Source organism: Mauremys mutica, unplaced genomic scaffold (assembly GCF_020497125.1).
Source record: "Mauremys mutica isolate MM-2020 ecotype Southern unplaced genomic scaffold, ASM2049712v1 000605F_np12_subseq_1:38232_obj, whole genome shotgun sequence".
In the NCBI taxonomy this organism is placed as follows: Eukaryota; Metazoa; Chordata; order Testudines; family Geoemydidae; genus Mauremys; species Mauremys mutica.
Genome location: NW_025423016.1, coordinates 13,125 through 34,589, shown reverse-complemented (window position 1 = coordinate 34,589; position 21,465 = coordinate 13,125). Strand labels below are relative to the sequence as shown.

At 44.1% G+C, this 21,465-nt stretch overlaps 1 protein-coding gene across 1 annotated transcript; it reads right to left on the bottom strand.

Annotated features, from left to right (window-relative positions):
• Window positions 1-991: 991 nt before the first annotated feature.
• LOC123357428 (pappalysin-1-like) lies at window positions 992-19,963 on the bottom strand (the record flags this gene model as incomplete). Its single annotated transcript, XM_045000671.1, has 4 exons — window positions 992-1,113; window positions 9,043-9,235; window positions 14,687-14,980; window positions 19,818-19,963. Coding segments are annotated over 4 exons (755 nt in total), but the record flags the coding sequence as incomplete, so codon positions are not given.
• Window positions 19,964-21,465: the final 1,502 nt, after the last annotated feature.

Sequence of the window (21,465 nt, the reverse complement as noted above, 5' to 3'; positions counted from 1 at the left end):
AAGGGGGAAAGGAACTATATAGCAAGGATTCCTGCTGAAAAAGTTTTTCTTCTAAAATATGGAAAAGGTTCTGCAGTCCCCAGAAACCAGTGAAGGATCCTATATTAAGATACACTAGGAAGGTGGTTTATAAAAATCTGGGGCCCAATTCTCCATTGTCTTAAATCAGTTCTACACTGGTATAACTCCATTGAAATGGACAGAGCTACCCCATGTAAATTGGGTGTAACTGAGCAGGGAATCAACTCTCCCAAGCTTTTTCTCACCTTGTTGAGCTAACACTGCATAACCAGCAGGCAAACATTTAAACTTGTGCTGTGTTGTTGGGTTTTTTTAAATTTCTTGGCATTAATTGCTATGCAGGACTATTCACAGTAACACCCATAAGTCAGCACTTGCCATTTGTGATACATTGAAATTAATCAAGCAGTTCATTAATTAATCAAGGAAGTGATTTTGCCTCCCTTATTCCTACTGCCGAGTACTTTGCTCTGCAAGTAGTCCCCACTGCTTTCAATGAGGCTACTCCTGGACTAAGGTACTACCCAATGCGAGTAAAGGTGGTAGAATCTGGACCTCAATAAATAAAATGAAACATTGCATTTTTGTGAGTTAATGTAAACAGGCCTCTCTGCCGGCACCTCTTTCACTTCACATTACAAATCAGATTAGTCACGGTTTCTTGGCACAGTTCTGCTCTCAGAAATTCATGCTCAACTCCCACTGACTGAACTAGGAGCTGTACAGGTATGTCTGAGCACACAGATTTCAGCTAATGAGCTATGCCATGGCAGAAGCTGGTCCTGTGTGCTTCTCTGCCCTTTATTTTCATTCATGCCACATGAAAAGATAACCAATGTTAACCTCCTCTCTTCCTCATTTTGCCCCTTTCTACCTCTCTGTTGTTCTCCCTTCTTTCCCATCTCCAGTGTTTCCCCCCATCCCCCACCTTTTCCCTTCCGTGGCAGAGCCATCCCTCCCTCCGACTTACCTTCTGCTTCCCGTGGACTCCAGTGCCCAGATGGATCACATGGCATTGGTGAAGAGGCACCGAAGGCATATTGCACCAGGACTCTTCCTTCTGTACACAGATCGCATGCTGATCCCACTTCTCTAGGAAGCCAGGAAAACAGGAGAACACATCAACTTAGTAACAGCTGAATGAGCTGCTTCTCCTACAATACTAAAAGCCACAAGACTTAGAATTCAATTCCACTTAACCCCCTTTTCTTAGGGCATTGGCAAACAGCACTTTGCAGCATGACCTTCCGTAGGGTTCAGCTAATAGCCTGTGAAGACTGCATCTGTGTTTTTAAAATGAGTACAGAATATGAAATGACAGCAACTTGTAAAACCATGCTGGGTTATTTGTTTTTTCTTCGCTACAACTGGATCAAACTCCAATGAAAGAAAACTCTGTCCAGTTGCTAAAGCAGAGAAATAGGCAGCAGGAGAGTTCAGTTCAATTCCTGGCTCTGTCATGGACTTCATGCATGACATTAGGTAAGGCACTTCTGCTGCTGCAATTTCCCCATCTGTAAAATATGGTTAATAACAGCTACCTGAATAAGGTTCTGTGAGCAAAGCTGGTAGAGTATGGGAAAAAACCAAACAACAAACCAACCTCACTGATTCACAAATATTTTTACTAAAAAGCGCACAGGGCCAGAACCTCAACGGGTGTAAATTGGCATACCTCCATTGACTTCAATAAAGCGATACTGATTTGCACCAGCTGAAGATCTGGCCTGCCCGGCAGTTTGCAATGCCTCTGGCCCTTATTCATTTGGAAGTATTTTTGAAAAGTGTTTGCAGATCATGAAGGGATCACAAATTTTGGCACAAATGGATTATCCATTCAAAGATGTGGCATAGAGAGATTACGTTTATAGAGTTTGTGGACGATACCAAGCTCAGAGGGACTGCGAGGTCGGAGGATAGGATTAAAATTCAAAATGATCTGGACAACCCGGACAAATGGCTGAATCCAAACAGGATGAAATTCAATACGGAAAAATGCAAAGTACTCCAGTTAGGAAGGAACAATACACTGTAAAAATACAAAATTGGAAATGTCTGCCTAAGGAGTACTGTGGAAAGGGATCTGGGGGTTATAGTGTATCACAAGTTAAATGTAAGTCAATAGCGTAACACTGTTGCAAAAAAAGCAAACATCATTCTGGACGTATTAGCAGGAGTGTTGAAAGCAAGACACGAGAAGTACTGGTAATTCTTCTGCTCTACTCCATGCTGATAAGGTCTCAGCTGCAGTAGTGTGTCCAGTTCTGGGTGCCACATTCAGGAAAGATGTGGACAAATTGGAGAAAGTCCAAATGAGAGCAATAAAAATGATTAGAGGTCTAGAACAGTGTTTCTCAACCTTTTTTGTTACCAGGGACCAGCTTGCTGCCTTCCTAATCTGTGTCAGGGAGATCTCAGGGACCGGTGCTGGTCCATGGACTGATTGTTGAGAAACACTGGTCTAGAAAACATGACCTATGAGGGAAGATTGAAAAAAAATTGGTTTGTTTAGTCTTGAAAAAAGGAGAGTGAGGGGAGACATGATTACAGTTCTCAAGTACATACAAGGTTGTTACAAGGAGGAGGGTGAACAATTGTTGTCATTAATTTCTGAGGATGGGACAAAAAGCAATAGGCTTAAATTGCAGCAAGGGAGGTTTAGGTTGGACATTAGGAAAAACTTCCAGACAGGGTAGTTAAGCACTGGAACAAATTGCCTAGGGAGGTTGTGGAATCTCTGTCACTGGAGGTTTTTAAGAACAGGTTAGGCAAACTCCTGTCAGGAACCATCTAGTTATTACATAGTCCTGCCTTGAGTGCAGGGTACTGGATTCGATGACCTACTGAGGTCCATTCCAGTCCTACACTTCTATTATTCTATGATGTGTTACCTGCTTTCATCATTTGTGGGTCTTCCATTCAAAAAAAGTTGACCACCCATTCAGGGAGCAGAACGATATCATGTGACTTTAAGGCCTGGTCTGCACTGGGGGAGGAGGATCAATCTAAGATATGCAACTTCAGCTACGAGAATAGCATAGCTGAAATCGATGTATCTTAGATCGAATTACAATTACTTACTTCGCATCCTCACGGCGCTGGATCAATGGCCGTGGCTCCCCTGTTGACTTTGCTTCTGCCTCTCGCACTGCTGGATTTCAGCAGTCGACGGGAATACGATCGGGGATTGATTTATCGCATCTACACTACACACAATAAATCGATCCCCGATAGATAGCTTGCTACCCGCCAATCCAGCGGGTAGTGTAGACGTACCCTTATAGAGACCAACACACCGGTTAACTCCACTAAACTATTTCATAGGACGTGTTAACTATTGAGTTAGTCATGGTTTGAGTAAATAATAGGGCTCAACTAATTAACATTTGTAAAATGCTTTAAGATCCTGGGATGAAAGATACTAAGTAAGTGAAACGCAGAATTATCATCATGCATTTGTTTTAGACCCTAATAGTAATTTGTTTATTAGCCCCTAATAGCTAATAGTTCTCAGTCTCTCTACAAAGAAACTCCTGCACTAGCACTTGCTCCTGGAGGAACACAGGGCATGGAAATCCAAGTTTCCGCATTTAGGATGGCTTTTTCCTCAAATGAGCAGCTATAGTTTCATCATAGGCTGTCATGGTGGAAAAAGCAGCAGGCTTACAGACAAACATTTCCCTTTCTCAGCAACGACTTGGAGGTAAGAGAAATCACGAGAATCATCATGTGGGAAAGGCTGTAAGCAGATGTTCTCCTCTTACTTTTCCAAACTGGGAGCAAAACTCAGCCCCGGCATAACTCCACTGGTTCAAAAGGAGTGTTACACTCTGGGTTAAAGCTTTCGGTTTGTCGAATCATGCACATGTGGGCACACAAATCCTGTACGCAGACATGGGCGTCAGAACTGATTAAGGGTTTGCTCTTACAGGTTTGTGACTCTCCGAGCCAGATTCTTCACTACCCTGCAAATGAGGACACAGTGGGTTTAAAATGTTCCTAATTCAGAATGGCAGTAAGTTATACATGCAATAATTTATACAGGTAGACTGGGTGCACATGAGTACAGGGTAATGGAAAATCTAGCCCTCCTTGTTTTTGGAGAAACCAAGTATTGGGCACATTTCAGTGTATAGAGTTTATGGCCTAGAAGTGACGTGCTCCCATAATTATACATTTCAGTGCAATGGGTTCAGTAGCTTATACTGAGACAAACCTTATCGCAGCCTATTTAAGATGAATTTGCAACCAAACAGTGAACAGTGGAGAAATGCCATTCTCTCCTGCCACGGCTGGCTCCATCCAGATTAAAGTTTTTGAAGATAAAAACACCTATATATCTCACTTGGAGTTCAGAATCTCTTGCATGTCCTTGGAGACACTGAAACTTTCAAGGGTGATTAAAGCAAACAAACAAACAAACAAAAAAGCCCCCAGTTATCTAGATCTAGAAATTGTGCTGCATGAAATACTGTATTGCAAAGAATGAGATATCATCAGCTCCATGGAAATTAATGCAGTTGCCTTGATGAAGAGTTGGAAGATCAGATGCACTCAGTGCGCTCTTGCCTAAGCAGGCCACATGACACAGCCCCATAACAATAACTGTTTATATTCAAACTGTGCATATCAAGCAGTAGCCCCATGAATGGACGCTTGATAACAACAAGATTAAAATAGGTCTGAGACAGTCAGGAAATGAACAGGGTTTCTCTCTCCCCCTTTGTTTCCTCTTTTTTATTTTTATTATTAGTATTATTTTAAACACATATGTTTGACATCAGACTCTGGTAATGCTTTTATTCCATGAGACAAGCCTTCTCTGCAGAATACATGGATCACAGGTACTCCAGATCAGAGCTGTGTGAATATTTCAGTTTGGGTTGTTACAAAATCAATTTTTTTCCCCATTTTTTTGGTGAAACAAAAAAAGTAAAAAAAAAAATGTTTCAGGACAATTGAAATGTTTAGCTTGACCTAAAACTTCTTTAAAAAAAAAATGGAAGTAAAATTCAAAATTAAAACTAATTTCAAATAAAAAAACCAAAATGTTTCCTTTTGAAAATATCAAAACTACAAAATTAGATTTTTTTGGAGTTTTTTTGCCCTTTATTTTCTGGATAAAAAAATGGGCAAATTCAACACAATTCTCAGCATGTTTTGGTTGACCTGAATATGTTTCATCCCTAAAATTTCACATAGCTCTATTCTAGACCCACGTGACTGGGAGGCACTATTTACCCACAGATTTGAGTGTTAAAAGACTTAGGGGCTCAGTAACCTACTAGAATTTAGGGACAGGCATAAAAATTTCACCCTAGTATGGCATACTAGCCACACACTACATAAAATACCTACCTATGGAGTCATTTGATTGACTGAGTGTACCAATAGCGTAGGTATTTGGTACAACTATGTTTGCTGAGGTGCACTGGCCATTTGTTATGAATAAATAACCCTTTCCTCTCCACACATATTACAGAAAACTAAGAACACAGTGTCACCAACTCAAAGCTTTCTAAAAATCACAGATCAAGGCTCCCAAAATAATTAGATTAATCCGTTTCTGGTTCTTTTTATTTTCCTTCTGTTTTTGAGCCTTTAGGGATCACATTTTCAAGCTTTTCTCTGCAACCATGAGGGACAGAAACATACCTTTTTTTTAAAATGAAAGCTAAGATTCTCATGTAATCACCTGACTCTGGAAGCTGGGCCTTTAAGAAAAACAATGACTATTGCAAGACTTGTGACAAAATCACAAGAGATGGCAATATGAATTTACACTAAAATTTATCCTAAAAGACACCTTGGTGTCATGCTTTGTGTCTCATCAAGCTTATGAGACCTAGTGGCCTCCATTACAGCAGCATAACATGCCCTCTGTTCTTTGATAATATATGGCTAGGTTTTATGGGCCTGATTCTCATTTAGACTGAGGCTACCTTATACTGCTCTGACAGTGTATGAGGGACTTAAGGTGAGCATAAATTATATTTACGCTCACTTGAAGCCCCCTTTATGCTGCCAGAGCAATGTAAAAGGGGTCTCAGTGGGCCCAAGGTGCATAGCAGTGGAGAATCAGTCTCCTGAAATTTACATGAGAAGTCCCATTGAAGTGAATGTTCTACTCATTTCAGCAAAGGAAGCACGATTTGGCCCATGATTTATGCTGTGAGAAAAAAGCCCTTCATGACAGCCCTTTCCCACACAGATAAGACTATGACCAGCCTCACCTCCTAGTTCTCTTTCATTATGCCTCAGAACCCGCAAATGCTTACATGTGCTCATCTTTGGTACTTAAAGTTAAGCATATTTGTAAGCAGGAGTAGGATTGGGCCCTCTGACGGCACAACTGTGTTGGGTTTACTCAACATATAAGAAGTAGTATTTACTTTTAAGAAAAACAAAACGATTGTAGCAAAATCTATTTTTTTAAAAGAGTCACAGAAACACTAATCTTTATATTAGGGTGGGAAATTTTTAAAAGATGAAAAATTGGACCTAGGCTACTTGACAATGTCTCTTTAACTATCTATAGTAATATTGATCACATAAATGTCAAGCCCCAAAGGATATGTTTCTAAGAAATCAGTATTTATTTAATATATGATAACTTTGTTATGACTTTCCAGACTAACAGGCTATCCATTGTGTGTCATTTAAGCACCAACTAGCTATGAGTTATTAAAAACATACTGATGAAGTTTAAGAAATGTGTAATAGAGACATATTTTGTTACATAACAATTAATGCTGTATCAGTATGTTTTTAACAGTCAGATGGTATTTATTTAACATACAATAACTTCCTTATGAAATCTAAATTAAATGCATATTGGGGAAGCTTAATTTACCCTTTTCATGATGAATATAGACTAAAACTGACTGAGAAGTCTCAATGATTCATATAAGATCCTATACATTTTCAGAAGTACATTCTCAAAGCAGTTTGTCTTGCTGCAAAACTACAATTGAAGTAACGGAGAGTTTACAAAAGTACAAGCAAAATAAATGTGATCTAAAACCCTCTGGATCAGATATTGATCTGATATGACATGACATTTCCTGCATTACCGTGCAGAAAGCGTGAAATTCACTCTTTTTGCACAGAGGGTCAGAACCATCCCTATACACCACTTATAGCCACAAAATAGAGTGTAAGTGAGTCTTAAATGGTGCACAGTTCTTGTATGATGCTCTATATAGGGGAGAATTACATCCAGTGAATGCCCCATATTTCAAGGTGCTTTCCTTTAAATAAATATGGGTGTTGAGACAGATATTCATGTACTGATATGCTCGTATCTGGAATGCTGCACATTCAGCCTCATACACTGCAGAATGCATTGGTTCCAATGGGAGCTCAATAAAGTTTTCTCTTTTATAAAAAAAACAAACATGGAAATTCAATGCAAACAAAGTATGTTATTACAAAAGAATGGCCACATTGGATCAGACCGATGGCCATCTAGCCTAGTATCCTGTCTCTGACAGTGACCAGTGCCAGATGCTTCAGAGGGAATGAACAGAACAGGTGATCAGTCTCCTGTTGTCCAGTCCCAGCATTTGGCATTGTATTATTTTGGCATTTGGCAATGTATTATTTTGGCATGGTTACGGTAATGCTAAGACTGAGTCTGTAAATGTGGGAGGAAGTTCAGTTAGGCTTCCCATGGCTACCACCACTCAGCCAATTTGCATAGAAATATATGTTAATGGCATACACCTTGAGGCTACGTCTACACTACACACCACTTCTGTCAGTGGGTATTTGTAGCTACCCACCGTAGTGAAAAGCAAGCAAGCTGCGTCCACACTGCAGCCTGTAGCTACATGGGTCAGTGAAAGGCTCTGGCAGGAGGGAGGCAGCAGGGAAAGGCTCATCCTTTCCCCACTGCCTCCCTCCTGCCAGAGCCTTTCCCCACTGCTGGAGTCTTTCCCTGCGGAGAAGAAGAGCTCCAGCAGCGAGGAGCTGATGGAACCTTCCCCCACTGCTGTAGCGGGAAGGTGCTAGCAATGGGGAGCTGCCGAAGCTTTTCCCTGTTATCTGTGGTGGGGAAAGGATGCTCCATGACCAAAACCAGAAGTGTAGACAGGAAAGATGGCTTGGGCAAGTAGAGAGCAGTGGAGGGCTGAGTTACGCTTGCTGTAACTATGAACTGCCTGACTGTTACGTGTTGAAATGATCATTCACGGCATTGCATCAATCTTGGTTCTGTACTGACGACTTGCAGCTCGCTGCATATGCACATGCCCTCTTCTATACAGGTTCTACTTGATAGATAGCAAAATGCACACTCCAGGCTTATAGGGGCAAATCGTGCATGCCACTTACAAGCCTGAGCAACTGGTCTGTGCACTGTCTAATTGTTCTGTGGGGTGGGGAAAAGAATCCACCCTCCTAGCGGTAATGCGGCTGCTGAGATGTTCTGCAAAGTAGCCCTACTGGTCATTTCGGAATGTTGCAGAGCAGAGAGGAGCAAGGATCTTCCGGCTCTGTGCTCCATTTCCACCTGCTCTGCTACTGTGCACAGCAGAGGGGGCGTGCTCTCCCAAACACCGCTGCCCTCTTGTCTAGTGGATCTGAGCTCTGAAGCAAGGACGCACAGGCAGGATTTGCCTGTTTTGCACGTGGGAGTAGGAAGGGCTTGCCCTCCGAGGTGAAGATAATAGGGCTGTTTGTGAGTATCTATTTGTGAATGAGCAGCAATAACAGAGATCGCAAACCCAGAATCGCTTCTTGAGATAAAATGTGGAGGAGGTTTGCTCTTTAAATGTCCAATCAAAGGACCTGGAGAGAATGCTCCAGCCCAATGAAGGAACAAAGGGACTGATAGAGATGGTGAAAATAGATCAATAAGCTATTGATTCTAGCTCTAATTCAGGAAAGCATCTCTATTCAGGACAGCACTTAAGCACATGCTTAACTGCTTTCCTGAACTAGGGCGTCTGGTTACTTCCATGCTCGCTTCCCCTGACTCTTTCAGGTTAAGTGCTGCAGCACATCAAAGCTCGTGATCACCTTTCAAAGAAATGACCGTCAACGGGAGGAAACCACTCCAGAGCGATGGAGTTCGAAGTTTGGTCCACGATCTGCGGGGCAATGGCAATTGGAGCGGGCTTCTTGACAGGCTGCCAGCTCTGGTACACCAGATCCAAGTAGCAGTGCATTCTTGCCATCTGATTGGGCGTGAAGGAATTGGTGCAGTCGTCGTCTGAAAACCAACAAAGCGAGAGATAAGGAGGGAGAGGAGAGAATTATGATGTGGTGAACATGAGCTCCCAAGCTCCTTGCAGATGTCAGGATGGGCTCTCCCTGCTCTCCGGAGTTAATGGCCTGTGAACAAATTAGTGCAGTCATCACTTCTGGAGACAGGTGAAAAGAAACAGAAAAAAAAAACCCAACAACAACAGCCCTTCTCTCTTGCTATGGCCTGGGGCACACAGGGGATCCTGAAGGTCACCCTAAGGGGGGCAGTGATGCATAGAGGTATGAAAGGAGCCAGAAAGCCTGAGTGCAGCACCATCTGGTCAGAGCTGGGGCTACACCTGAATCTCTGAAAGCGGAAAAAGATTTTGTCTTTAAGGAAATGTGAGCAGGGAATGGAATGAAAGCGCAATTCAGTGCATGACTCTCCCCCACGCCTTCCTTATCCCGCCTCCGTTTCTTCTTTAGCTCCCTTTCTGATTGGACTGGCTCTCCACACATCCTCCTCCATGTCCTCCCTTTCCCACCACAGCTGGCTCTGCACTAAGCCTCACGGAAGGTAATGCCCCATAAGGCCTAGGGGGGTAACAAGAGAGTATGGCATGGAGCTACCTGCCTCTGTGGAAATACAGAACCACTTGCACCAAAAGATGGAGGTTCTCTCTCACCCTCTATCCCCTGTGAAAGTGAAGGAGTGGGTGTCAAGCTGCTGCTTGGCCTCTCCAAAGATAACTGGGATAAGTGAGTCTAATTGCCCCTCTCTCCAAAGGTAGAAAATGCGGGATCAGCCACTTGTCACCCCTCAGAGACCCAGAAGGCAGTAGGCGACGCACAAGAGACCTCCACTACCCACAAGTCAGTTGGCAATAGTAAATAGCGGGGTCCCGAGTCTGCAGTAGTGATGGGTTGAGGCTGGGTAGGGGAAAGTTTGAGGTGAGCAGATGGTTGTGAGCATGGAAACGAATTTTCCGGGAACCTAGCACAGTATAAAACCAGGGTCAGTTTTGTCATCTGACCATTTATGAAATCTTTTGATGTCTTCAGATCAAGACTGGATGCCTTTCTGGAAGATAGGTTTTAATCAGACATAAGTTACTGGGCTCACGACACGGGTAAGTGGGGAAATGTAATGCCCTGTTATATACAGGAGTTCAGACTAGATGATCTAATGGTCCTTTTTGGCCTTAAACTCTGTAAATCTATGAAGGATGCTCTTGTGGGTTCCGCACTGAGCTGGCACTCAGGAAATCTGTATTCAAAAGAACTACCCACATTTTTTTAACCAATTTTTTTTCCTCCATCAGTAAATATCAGCATTTTTTCACAGGAAAAGATCAAATTAAATGATTTAAAAAAAATCCAGTCAAGGGAATACAAACAAAAAATTCTGTTGAGTTTTGAAATGTCTATTTAAAATCAAATTTCATTTCAAAATGTCGATTCAGAATGAAACATTTCTTTTCAGCACGTTAATAATGTCGAAATTTGGCATTTTGATCCTTGATTTGAAACTTTTCAAAACGTTTCATCTCATGAGAATTTTTTGACATTTCAACTTACTGTTCAGAATCAGAATGGAAAGTCATCTTGAAATGCTGACATTTCTGGTGACAGGAACATTCCATTTTTTTTACAGAATGGCTCTGTCACAGATTTCCAGGGTGACCCTGGGCAAATCACTTCATCTGCTTTTCCCCATGCATAAATGGAGATAATTATCTACCTAGCTATCGTAGGCACTTAAATGGCCCCTGTTATGATAGTATCTGAGTTCCCCCCCAAATTATAGTGTATTCCTCTTCATAACACTGCTAAGAGATAGGGATTTATATCTACCCATTTTACAGATACACAGGGAGACTAAATGAGTTGCCCAAGGTCCCAGAGGAAGTCTCTGGTGGAGCAGGGAATTGAAGATCTTACAGCTCCCAGACTAGTACCTTAATCTCTATCCTTGCCGTCTCTGTTTAGATTGAAAGCTCTTGGGAACAAGGACTGTGTCTTACTATTAGGGTGACCAGATGTCCCGATTTTATAGGGACAGTCCTGATTTTTGGGTCTTTTTCTTATATAGGCTCCTGTTACCCTCCACCCCCCGTCCTGATTTTTCACACTTGCTGTCTGGTCACCTTACTTATTATAGTCTATGTGTATAGACTGTACACAGCATAACAAGGCTTCACTGTCATACGGTGCCTTTGGGCATGATTGTAATACAAATAACAATAATGATTTTACACAGCTCTTGTGCATTCGGTTTTGTGTGGGTGATGGATTACTGAGGCCAGTTTGGTTGCTTGCTTGGTTATTTGAATAGGTTTGATATTTTGGGGATTAGTTATATTTATTTGTAGGTGCCAAGATGCCTTCAGTTCTAAGCATCGTGGAGCACAAGAGGAATGAGAGAACATGAAAATGTTCTAAAGAAAAAGTGAACTCGCTGGCTTAGTGGGGTCCGTCCCACCTCATTGTCCAGCAATGGCACAAGGAGGGTGCTTTGGTTGGAACCAATGCTTCGAATTCCAGCCCCAAGCCCTTCCAGGAGATGCGTTGCAGGAATTAATGCAGCTAGGATGGTCTCCAATGCATCTCCTTTGCTAATTCCCCAGAGTAACTAACTCCCCCTTGTCAAAGAAACAAACAAACTGAGCAGGTGCAGTTAGTTTGTAAATATCTATCAAATCCCAGTTGCCAGCTCAACGCTGCTGTGTGCATGCAAGGAGCTGCTTTAATCCTTGGATTTCCTCAATAATTATTGACAGTCCGTCCCTGAACATCCTGTAAGAGCCATAAATATTCCTCAGGGAAGCCCCAAAGTGCACAAAAGGCTTTGAATAGCCACGATAAAGGAACAATAAAATATAGCTAGGACTCAACCCTAGAAACAATGGCAGAGGAGGAAGATGACATGCAGTCTATGCTGCAGCTCAAGTGTCTCTCTAAACGCCAGCCTAGGCTTCTCTTTTGGGGGAGGGGAGAGAGAGAATCATTAGCGTTCAGGAAAGGCTCACAAATCCACAGATGATATAATGACCAGAGAAATGAAACAGGCTTCATTAGGACTTCTGCTCTCATAGAAGTCAGAGGCAGAACTCCTACTGACTTCAACGGGAGTGGCCCTAAGGAAGCAATGTTTTGTTTACTTGGAGACAACATGACTCTGTTGGACAGGCAAGACAATGCAAATCACTCCCCCCCTCCAGATCCCCTGAATTCTAGAGAGATAGGAGATTGCCTGTATGGGTACATCCTATAGAGACAAAGTAAGAAACAGATAAGATAGACAGACCAATACAGATATGAGAAAGAGAGAAAGTCAGTCGTTCAGAGCTGTATGACCTCAGCCTAGAGGCTTCAAAGGTATTTCCACAGTGATATGATATCCTGATATGACTTTTATTCCACTGGGAACAACAGAAAAGCAAACAGATTCATGCATGAGCTCTAGAGATGCCTATCGTGTTGCTTCACTTAATTTTACAAGAATAAATAGTTGCTTTTGTTCACAACACCAGCACCTCTTTAGTTCTCACTAGCAGATAGGTATCTCGGTGTCCTGCCTTGCTGTGTCAAAGCTGTGGAGAGAGCTGGCGAGGCAGGATCCCTCCAGACAGAAGAGCTCTCTGCATGTTGAAACATTCCGGCCCCACCTCAAATCTTCCACCCTTGTCCACACACACAAACACATTAATGGGAGGACTGTAACAGGTGGCATCTACACGTAGGTGTGAGATTATCATAGGAACTTAGTGGGCAGGAATAGTTTCCGGCTGTAATCTGTATATCTGCATAATGACAATGTTAGTATACAGGCCAAATCCCGAGAAGTGCACAGCATATACTAAAAAGCTAGGTCACTGTGTGTATACTTGTCCTTGAAACCAGGAATGGGAAAATAAGAGAAGCAGCCGCACCCATTAAATCCGGTAGCATCCAGGGTATATCTACAGCTGTGTTATAAATCAACTCAGCCTCTGCCCCTGGATAATATTAATCACTTGCTTCTCTACAGATATATTAGGACTCATATGGCACTTTGCATGGACAATCTGTGTTTCTGCCTTCTCTGCAAAGGCACCTTAAAGTGGCTGTATATGTAATAGTTAAGGCTAAGATTTTGTCACAGTTATTTTTAGTAAAAGTCATGGACAGGTCGTGGGCAATATCCAAAAATTCATAGAAGCCCGTGACCTGTCCCTGATTTAATAACTATGAGTCACAGAAGCCTGTGACCTGTCCCTGACTTAATAACTATTAGAAAATGGGGAGGGAAGAGAGTCCAGCACCCACTGATGCTGGGGCTCCAGGGTTCCCCCACCCATGATGGCTGAGAGTGCAGAGTCCCCTCTGCCACCGGCAGCAGCTTGGAGCTGTGGGGTCTGTCCATGGCAGCTGGGAGCTACGGGGACCCCCGCACTGCCTGCGAGACTGGGAGCTGCAGGGTCCCCCTCGCCACCCATGCAGCTGCAGCTTGGGGCTGTGGGGTCCCCTTGCCGGCAGTCACTTGGGGCTGCAGGAATCCCTGCCGCCCATGGTGGTGGCTCAGGGTTGTGGGGTCCCCCTGTGCCCTGCAGCATCTGGGAGTTGTAGGGGGGACCTGCCTGCTGACAGCTCCAGTTCCGCTGCCCCGGGGCTGAAGTGAAAATGTCACGGAGGTCTCTGGAAGTCACGAATTCGGTGACTTCCATGACAAAAATCTTAGCCTTAATAATAGTTTACACTCACTTTAAGACACCTTTATACTGCCAGGGTGATGTAAAAGAGCCTTACTGCAACTGAGAATCAGGCCCTAGTGCCCAATCAAAGAGGGAATGCTGTCAATCCATCAGTAGCTATCTCCTACCTTCTTCACAAAACAACATGGAATTCTTCACTGCCCATTGTACTTCCAAGGGAGAGGGGCAGGGATCCTACCCCTGTGTCTTATCTGAAGGATAAGCACGCCCTCCTAGTGCTACATTGCAATGTCAGCACAGAGCCCAGCTCATGATATAGTACTTGAACTTCTGGTGTCACCCAGAGATGAGAGCGCTAACACCTGAGCCAAACCAAACTCATACGGTTTGCTCAGACAACCAGCAAATGGTACTAGAGCACACCCCAAGGAGGATGAACAGGGTCTGATTATCTATCCATCTCACGCTCCTCCAGCAACATGGGTGGTATGAATATCCCTCTGACATCCATTGTTTCCATAAGGGATGGGGAGACAATCTTCAAGGCTGGGATTTTCAAAGGAGACAAAAGGAACCCAAGCTCCACTGAAATTAAAGAGGAACTGGTTGCCTCTCACACTTTGGAAGTCCCAGACTGAATTTCCATATCTAGATGTGAAAAGTGTCATTTGAACAATGAATGACCTTGGGATAATGTTTCATCTGCAACAGAAGGTTAAAAATCAAACCTCCCTCTCTGCCTCCCTCTTCTATCACAGACACCTCTGGCAAAGCCTGAGTACCTGCATAGCTCATGAAGTTGCTGTACGGTGTGTTTAGGAAACTGTGAAAACCGCACGTGTCATTGCCAGGTCCAGGGTCCCCACACAGTTTGTGCTTTGGAGCAGGGTTGGTGTCGCCGCAGAGGTCTCCAGTCTCAAAGGAAGGCTCGGTTTCCATGCACGGGTCACTGCAGGAGAGGATCTCAGAGATTCCCCGGAAGACATGATAGAGCCCCAGGCTGTGCCCGATTTCATGGATCATTGTGTGTGTGTGGCCAGGGATGCCGTAGAAGGAAGGGTTCAGCACGATGCCACCTGCATGGAGAAAATAAGAAGCTATTGCTTTTGTCTCATTTATCTTGGAACATCGGAGGGGAGGGGGGGAGTGGAGAATGTACCAACGGACCTATAACCTCACTGTGCATCTGAGTCTTCTGGGTGCTGAGCAGGGAGCTCAGAGTGGTCTGCACCCCACCTGCAGTGCTCTGCCTTTTGCAGGAGCAGACACTGAAGAGTTCTGCCAAGCATGCTGGAGTTGCAAGATCCTAGTCAACGGGCTTATGTGAAAGTGGCAGGCTATAGGACTGAAAGGATGAGAAACCAAGGAACCAGTTCTGACTTCCTGATCCAAGAATCCACTGATGTCAATGCGAGTTTTTCCATTGGATTTAGTGGGCATTGGATCAGACACTCAGGCAAAAATCCCACTAAAATCAATAGATTTGCAGCAGCTTACACCACAGCTGAATTTGGCCCAGTATGTTCACATACAATGGCTCTTCATTCCAGATTGTAAACAATACATACGATGCTGACAGGTAAACAAAATAGACCTAGAACATGCACAGTGCATTGTTCACATGGGATAAAGACATAGCTGGTAGAACCCCGCTAACTCGGGTTAAAGTCTAGGAGGCATGTTGCTTATTGCTGATATCTGCGAATTAATAACTGGACAAAAAAGTGTGGATAGTCCACATTACAAAGGGTGAGGCTTTAAAATCAACTGGAACTGGTTGTCCCAATCATCTAGGCAGCTTTGAAAATATCAGATGAAATATACTCTGCTCATTTATTAGCCACTCTCATTTTAATTTTCTGAAAAAAGTACTGCATATTACACTAGTAAAGGCGTGGAATCTAATGTGTAAAAAACCGGAAATCTTAGTAATGTGATAACTTCTTAGCTTGGATATTCAATCTGTGTAGAGAAGTGAGCGGTGATCAGGTTTTGCACGTGAATTATGGCACGTGTAGATAAGTAAATGGTAGGTTAGGGAGGTTCAGCAGCATACTGAAGTAATGGTTAGCATTTTATTTTTCAGCCGGGCTTCCGCTACATTTGGAGTTAGTGAGAAGTTCCATATTTTCTTTCCTTAGTTCGTTAAACTCGGCTTTTCACAAGCCTTTTTATTTTAAAGTGTTTACCTACATTGCTGGTGCCTTACTCAGGTAAAGGAAAACTGGTTTATGAAAGAACACTGGCAAAAGAAAAAGTGGATGTGATGCACTGTTCAGTTAGAGAACGCGAGGAGCAAAAGGGTTTGGCAGGAGGAATTTTATCAGAGGCTGTAGCACTGTGAGGATGAGATCACTGATGACACACCACAGATTCTATTCATGCTCATCCGTTGGTTGACTCTTGTTGCAACAATAAAGGGGTGTGTGTGAATGAGCGAGGAGAGGGAGTGTGTGCGTGCAGGCGGGGTGCAGAAGGGAAAAAAGAGGAGAGTGAGCATGTGAGAGAGAAGGCAAAAGAAACACATTTTTATATGCTTGCACTGCTTCAGTCAAGCATGGGGCTGCACCAGGAGTCAGCCCCTAGCAGTCCTATAGGGGTGGCTGCGCATCTCCTGCATGCCACAGAACTAGTCTCTGCACAAGCTTTGTATAAAGCCTGCAGAAGAGAAGAATGAGGGGGGATTTGATAGCTGCTTTCAACTACCTGAAAGGGGGTTCCAAAGAGGATGGATCTAGACTGTTCTCAGTGGTAGAAGATGACAGAACAAGGAGTAATGGTCTCAAGTTGCAGAGGGGGAGGTTTAGGTTGGATATTAGGAAAAACTTTTTCACTAGTAGGGTGGTGAAGAACTGGAATGGGTTACCTAGGGAGGTAGTGGAATCTCCTTCCTTAGAGGTTTTTAAGGTCAGGCTTGACAAAGCCCTGGCTGGGATGATTTAGTTGGGTTTGGTCCTGCTTTGAGCAGGGGGTTGGACTAGATGACCTCCTGAGGTCCCTTCCAACCCTGAGATTCTATGATTCTATGATAAGTCAAACTGAGGGGCTGTGGATCGGTGTTTAGGTGGATCCTGCTATCCCAGCATCCTGGCTCTTTGTCTGAGGGAAGCATGTGAACTTCGCCTTCCCATCCTCCCTGCACTACATCTACACAGATCCCTGAGTGTTTGGGCTCTATGTGGGGCGAGTGAATTTCACCCAGAGAGAATCTCTGTTACATCATTTGTCACAGCCCCCTAAGGATGCCCACATTTTGGATTTACCATCACTGGTAATCTTGGCAATGCCCCAAAGTCGGAGATGCAATCACACTAAAGGCTGGCTAAAGAGCACTGGAGCTGGACTGCAGAGAACCAGCTGGGCAGAGTTGTTTTATTTTTGCCTTTGTTTAAGATGTCTATTTTTCATTGTTGTCAAGAGTCTAAATCAATTGTAGTTTTACAGAAAAGATAGTTACCTCACCCAGGCAAGCTATGTTCCAGCACTTAGATCTGGACTACAGAGCATATTTCATATTGTTTTTATTAAATACATATTGGATTTATGGAAGAGAGAAAGAGAGAGTGAGAAAGGAAAGATTAAAATAAAATTCTCACAAACCAAGCATGGGGCAGGAAGGGCTGTTAAGACAGGAAATTATTATTATTACTTTTACTGTGAGTCAACCTCAAACTGTCAGTTAAAGGCTTTCTAGCTCTCCAGTGAGATCTCCCTCTGGTCAATGAATTCGGTCAATAAGCCGTAGAAGCTGAACTTAAGCTGTTTTGTTAAGACACCCTGTTGACAATCAGCCTTACAGAAGTGAAAGGACAACTAATCAAAATTACAAATGAGCTCCACCATCTCTCTGGGTCCAGCAGGAGGTGCTACAAGGACTTTTTACCAAGCAGAGGCCTCTCTCCATAGTTATAGAGGTAGGAGCTTTAGGAGCTATTCCAGTCCCATCAAGAGTCATTCTAGGAGTAGTGGCCCAGGCTCTTAAGGACAATCCAGGCTATTTCAGTCTTAGGCTGTCAGAGTCATGGCAGAGAATGTTGTGGGAGTGTTGGTGGAGGGGAACTCACAGCTACACTAGACCCAGCCCGTCCTGGAAGAAGTTACAGAAGGAGCACTGGCTCTTAGGAAGTCTCTGAGCTGTGTCAGTCCTAGCTTCATCTAAGAGGACATGCTGACTATGGGGCATTCACATCTACTCCAATCCCACTCTCTCAGCAGGAATCACTGTAAGAAATGGTGTAGGAGTGATGACTCTTGGGGGAACTCTATACTGGTACTTAACTAGCCGCCTTCTGTAGTATGAGCGACCCTGATGAGTGCTGCGTGAAATGCTGGTTACCTGTGGTGGAGCAGCCAGCTTCAACCAAATTGCTTGACTAGGGAGGGTGGTAACCTTCTGTTTTCTGTGGATTGTCCTTTTGAATGTAGAGGAGACTCCCAGACCACTGCACAGCCATCAGTGAGGCTGCCGTTCTGTCAGGGGCAGCTCTAGACATTTCGCCGCCCCAAGCAGGGCGGCATGCCGCGGGGGTGCTCTGCCGGTCACTGGTCCCGCGGCTCCGGTGGACCTCCCGCAGACGTGCCTGCGGAGGGTCCCCTGGTCCCGTGGCTCCGGTGGAGCATCCACAGGCACGTCTGCGGGAGGTCCAGGAGCCGCGGGACCAGTGGAATCTCTGCAGGGACGCCTTCGGAAGGTCCACCGGAGCTGCCTGCTGCCCTCCCGGTGACCGGCAGAACGCCCCCCGTGGCATGCCGCCCCAAGCACGCGCTTGGCGTGCTGGGGCCTGGAGCCGCCCCTGCGTTCTGTAGTTCAGTTCACATGCAGAATGTTACAAAGGAAGGAACACACACACTGTGCTCTGCCTATATCTCTCACAGAGACTTTACATTTGCCATTTCTTTGTTGTTTTTCTTAATCTGAAGATGATCTGTCTTGGATAATATCAGAATTGATCCAAATGGCCACCCCCAAACCTCCATCTAATCTGAACTGAATTTTATTCTCAGTCCAGAAAAGTCCGGATGACAGTACTTACTTCCTCCACTGTTGTTCATTTTGCCTTAATCTGCATTTGCTGCTTCCAGGTGACACTGGATGCAGGAAGCTCTGGAAAATGTGATCAACTTTGTTCTCATGAGATCTCCAGTCCAGTTTTGTTGCCACCAGGAGGTTTGTGTAGTTCAGATAAGCATATCGAGACTCTTGGTGCTTAAGTAACCTGTCCCTCTGTCTCTTTTGAGGCTCAGCCATCATTTCAGAAGGATACAACCCCTCTGGCACTGTAAGCATCCAAGTAGTGACTCATCTGCTAGGTTGTGTGGCTGCCTCTGGATACCTGTGGCTATAGCAGCTATATTCAGCAACCTTAGCTAAGAAATGCACAGGCCAAGCTGCAGGGTAGCAAATTCTCTCCAGTTCCACTCAATTGAACATTAGAAACATGGGGATTTTGCAGCTTGCTTTTTTTGCAAACTGATATAGAACAACAACAAACCTGCATTGCATTTTAAGAGGAAAACTAACTGCGCACATTCTAGGTAATGGGCTAAGGTTAATACCGTAATGGGCAAAGGTTAATAATTCAGTGCTGTCCAGCATTCTCCTCTTGCCCTCCCCACAACCTCCTTTGCAAAGTGCTCCCATGGGACTGATGCCCTATAAAGTAGCTTCACTTAAAAGGTGAAATATTTTCAGCCTGACATCATCTAGAAATACCATAATATGCTTTGGCTTTATAATCTAATATTTTCCTGGTTGTGAGCCAGTAGCTGGGAATTATGGATTTTTTTCCCTTGACTATATAAGACTATTAGTGGAATGATAAGAAATCAGCACTGGGCTTAATGCATAATTGTCTTCCCTTCTTCCTCCCCCTGAGAAAACTTTGCAAAGGGGCAGCGTCTTTTAAGACTGACCTAGATGCATCAAGGCTTCCTTGTCCCACGGCCAGGTTGCCACTCCAGCCAGCTCTTCCTCAGAGGAATTAGCGAAGAAGACATTGAGGTGTGTGGATCCATCGAGTTTGAGTATGTTCTTCAGTTCATTGACATCCAAGTATGCTCTGAAACAGATAAATGAACTATTACTAACAGCATTACCAGCACTGGCGGAGTACTGGGACGCTGAAAGCCAGGTAGAGATCCTTATGAACCAATGAACGGCAAGCAGTTGAGAACATTTTAACATCCTAATCCTAAATATGGCATAATAATTTGCATTTATATAGAGCCTTTCATCTGGGGATTTCAACTCACTTAAGTATTGATCAATGAAGGCTCACAACACTCAAGGTAAATACCCAGAATTGTCTACCTTCCTGACACTGCCGCAGAATCCTTTTTATTATTACTATTATGGCTGGTCAATCCAGTTATGTAAACAGTTGCCTTGTATACATGCTCTAAATTTGTTGCTGCTGCCTATACTCTTGCTTCCATAACACAGCAGCAAGGAGTCTCATATCCTCACTCTAGCAGCAGATGGTAACAGACTATTACTGCTACCAGCTCCTGGTGTTATTCCTTTAGCCCAAGCGGTAGAGGTTCATGCTGAGGTCCAGAAAGTCTAAGCCTGACTGAGGGCCCTGGTTACAGTATGTTGCTATATCCAAAAGGATACGCGTGCCAAGGAGAAGGAAGTAAACACAACAAGGTTAGATTTGATTTATTAAAACACTGCAAAGAAGCAAAGCAAAGCAATGTTTGACAAATGGAGGATGATAAGATCGGCAGGGAAACACAATTCAGCAGCAAGCTCCTGAGAGGTTATTATAGGCAGAATTTAGAAAACAGGAAAAGTGGGAAGAAAAATTGACCTCGCTTATGGTGCTGTCAGAGGAGACAGCTATGTGATACCTGTTTCTTGCCTGTCTATATTACATGGCAGAATGGAAAATCCACACTTAGCCTGAGTGTGGGCGTTCTAAGACGGAATTAGTATTCGTGTGTGTTTGGGTGGAGAGGGGAGCTGAGCTGTTACAGGCGCATTCTCCTCTCCCTCTGTCCCCACATAAGCCCTGAGTGGTCAGGCCTACGTGGGTTTAGCAGATAGCAAAGTGAGAACTGTTCTACGTGGCATCATCCCCACTGAACCAGCATCTACTCCCACAGGTCGTTGGTCCCTTCCATCTACCTTCTTGGAGAAGGAGTAGGCCTAGTAACCATTGGCAACAGGGCTTCTGAGGGAGATGTGCGCTATGAGAGAATTAGGACTAGGTCATTGAGTAAATTCCCCAAGCCTGTTTCAGATCCCCCAAGAACTGTGGGATTTCCTCACAAATCCTGGGATATCTGCAGGGTTGTAGGCGCACACGACTTTGAGGAGGCAAACCCAGCCCCCAAACTCAATGCCTTTTCTGAGAATCTTTAGCTCTTCTTTGGAGTATTCCAGGAAAGGTGTGAAATGGCCTTGTCTGGGCACAGGCACAGATGTTGCCAAAGAATATGCCACGCTACCCATTAAGTTCCTGTTGTACCATAACACTCTAACCCAATGGAGTGCAGTGTAAGGAGGTGAAGGGAGGGTGAGGAAATCAGGCAGTGTTCTAACAGAACTGAAACAAAC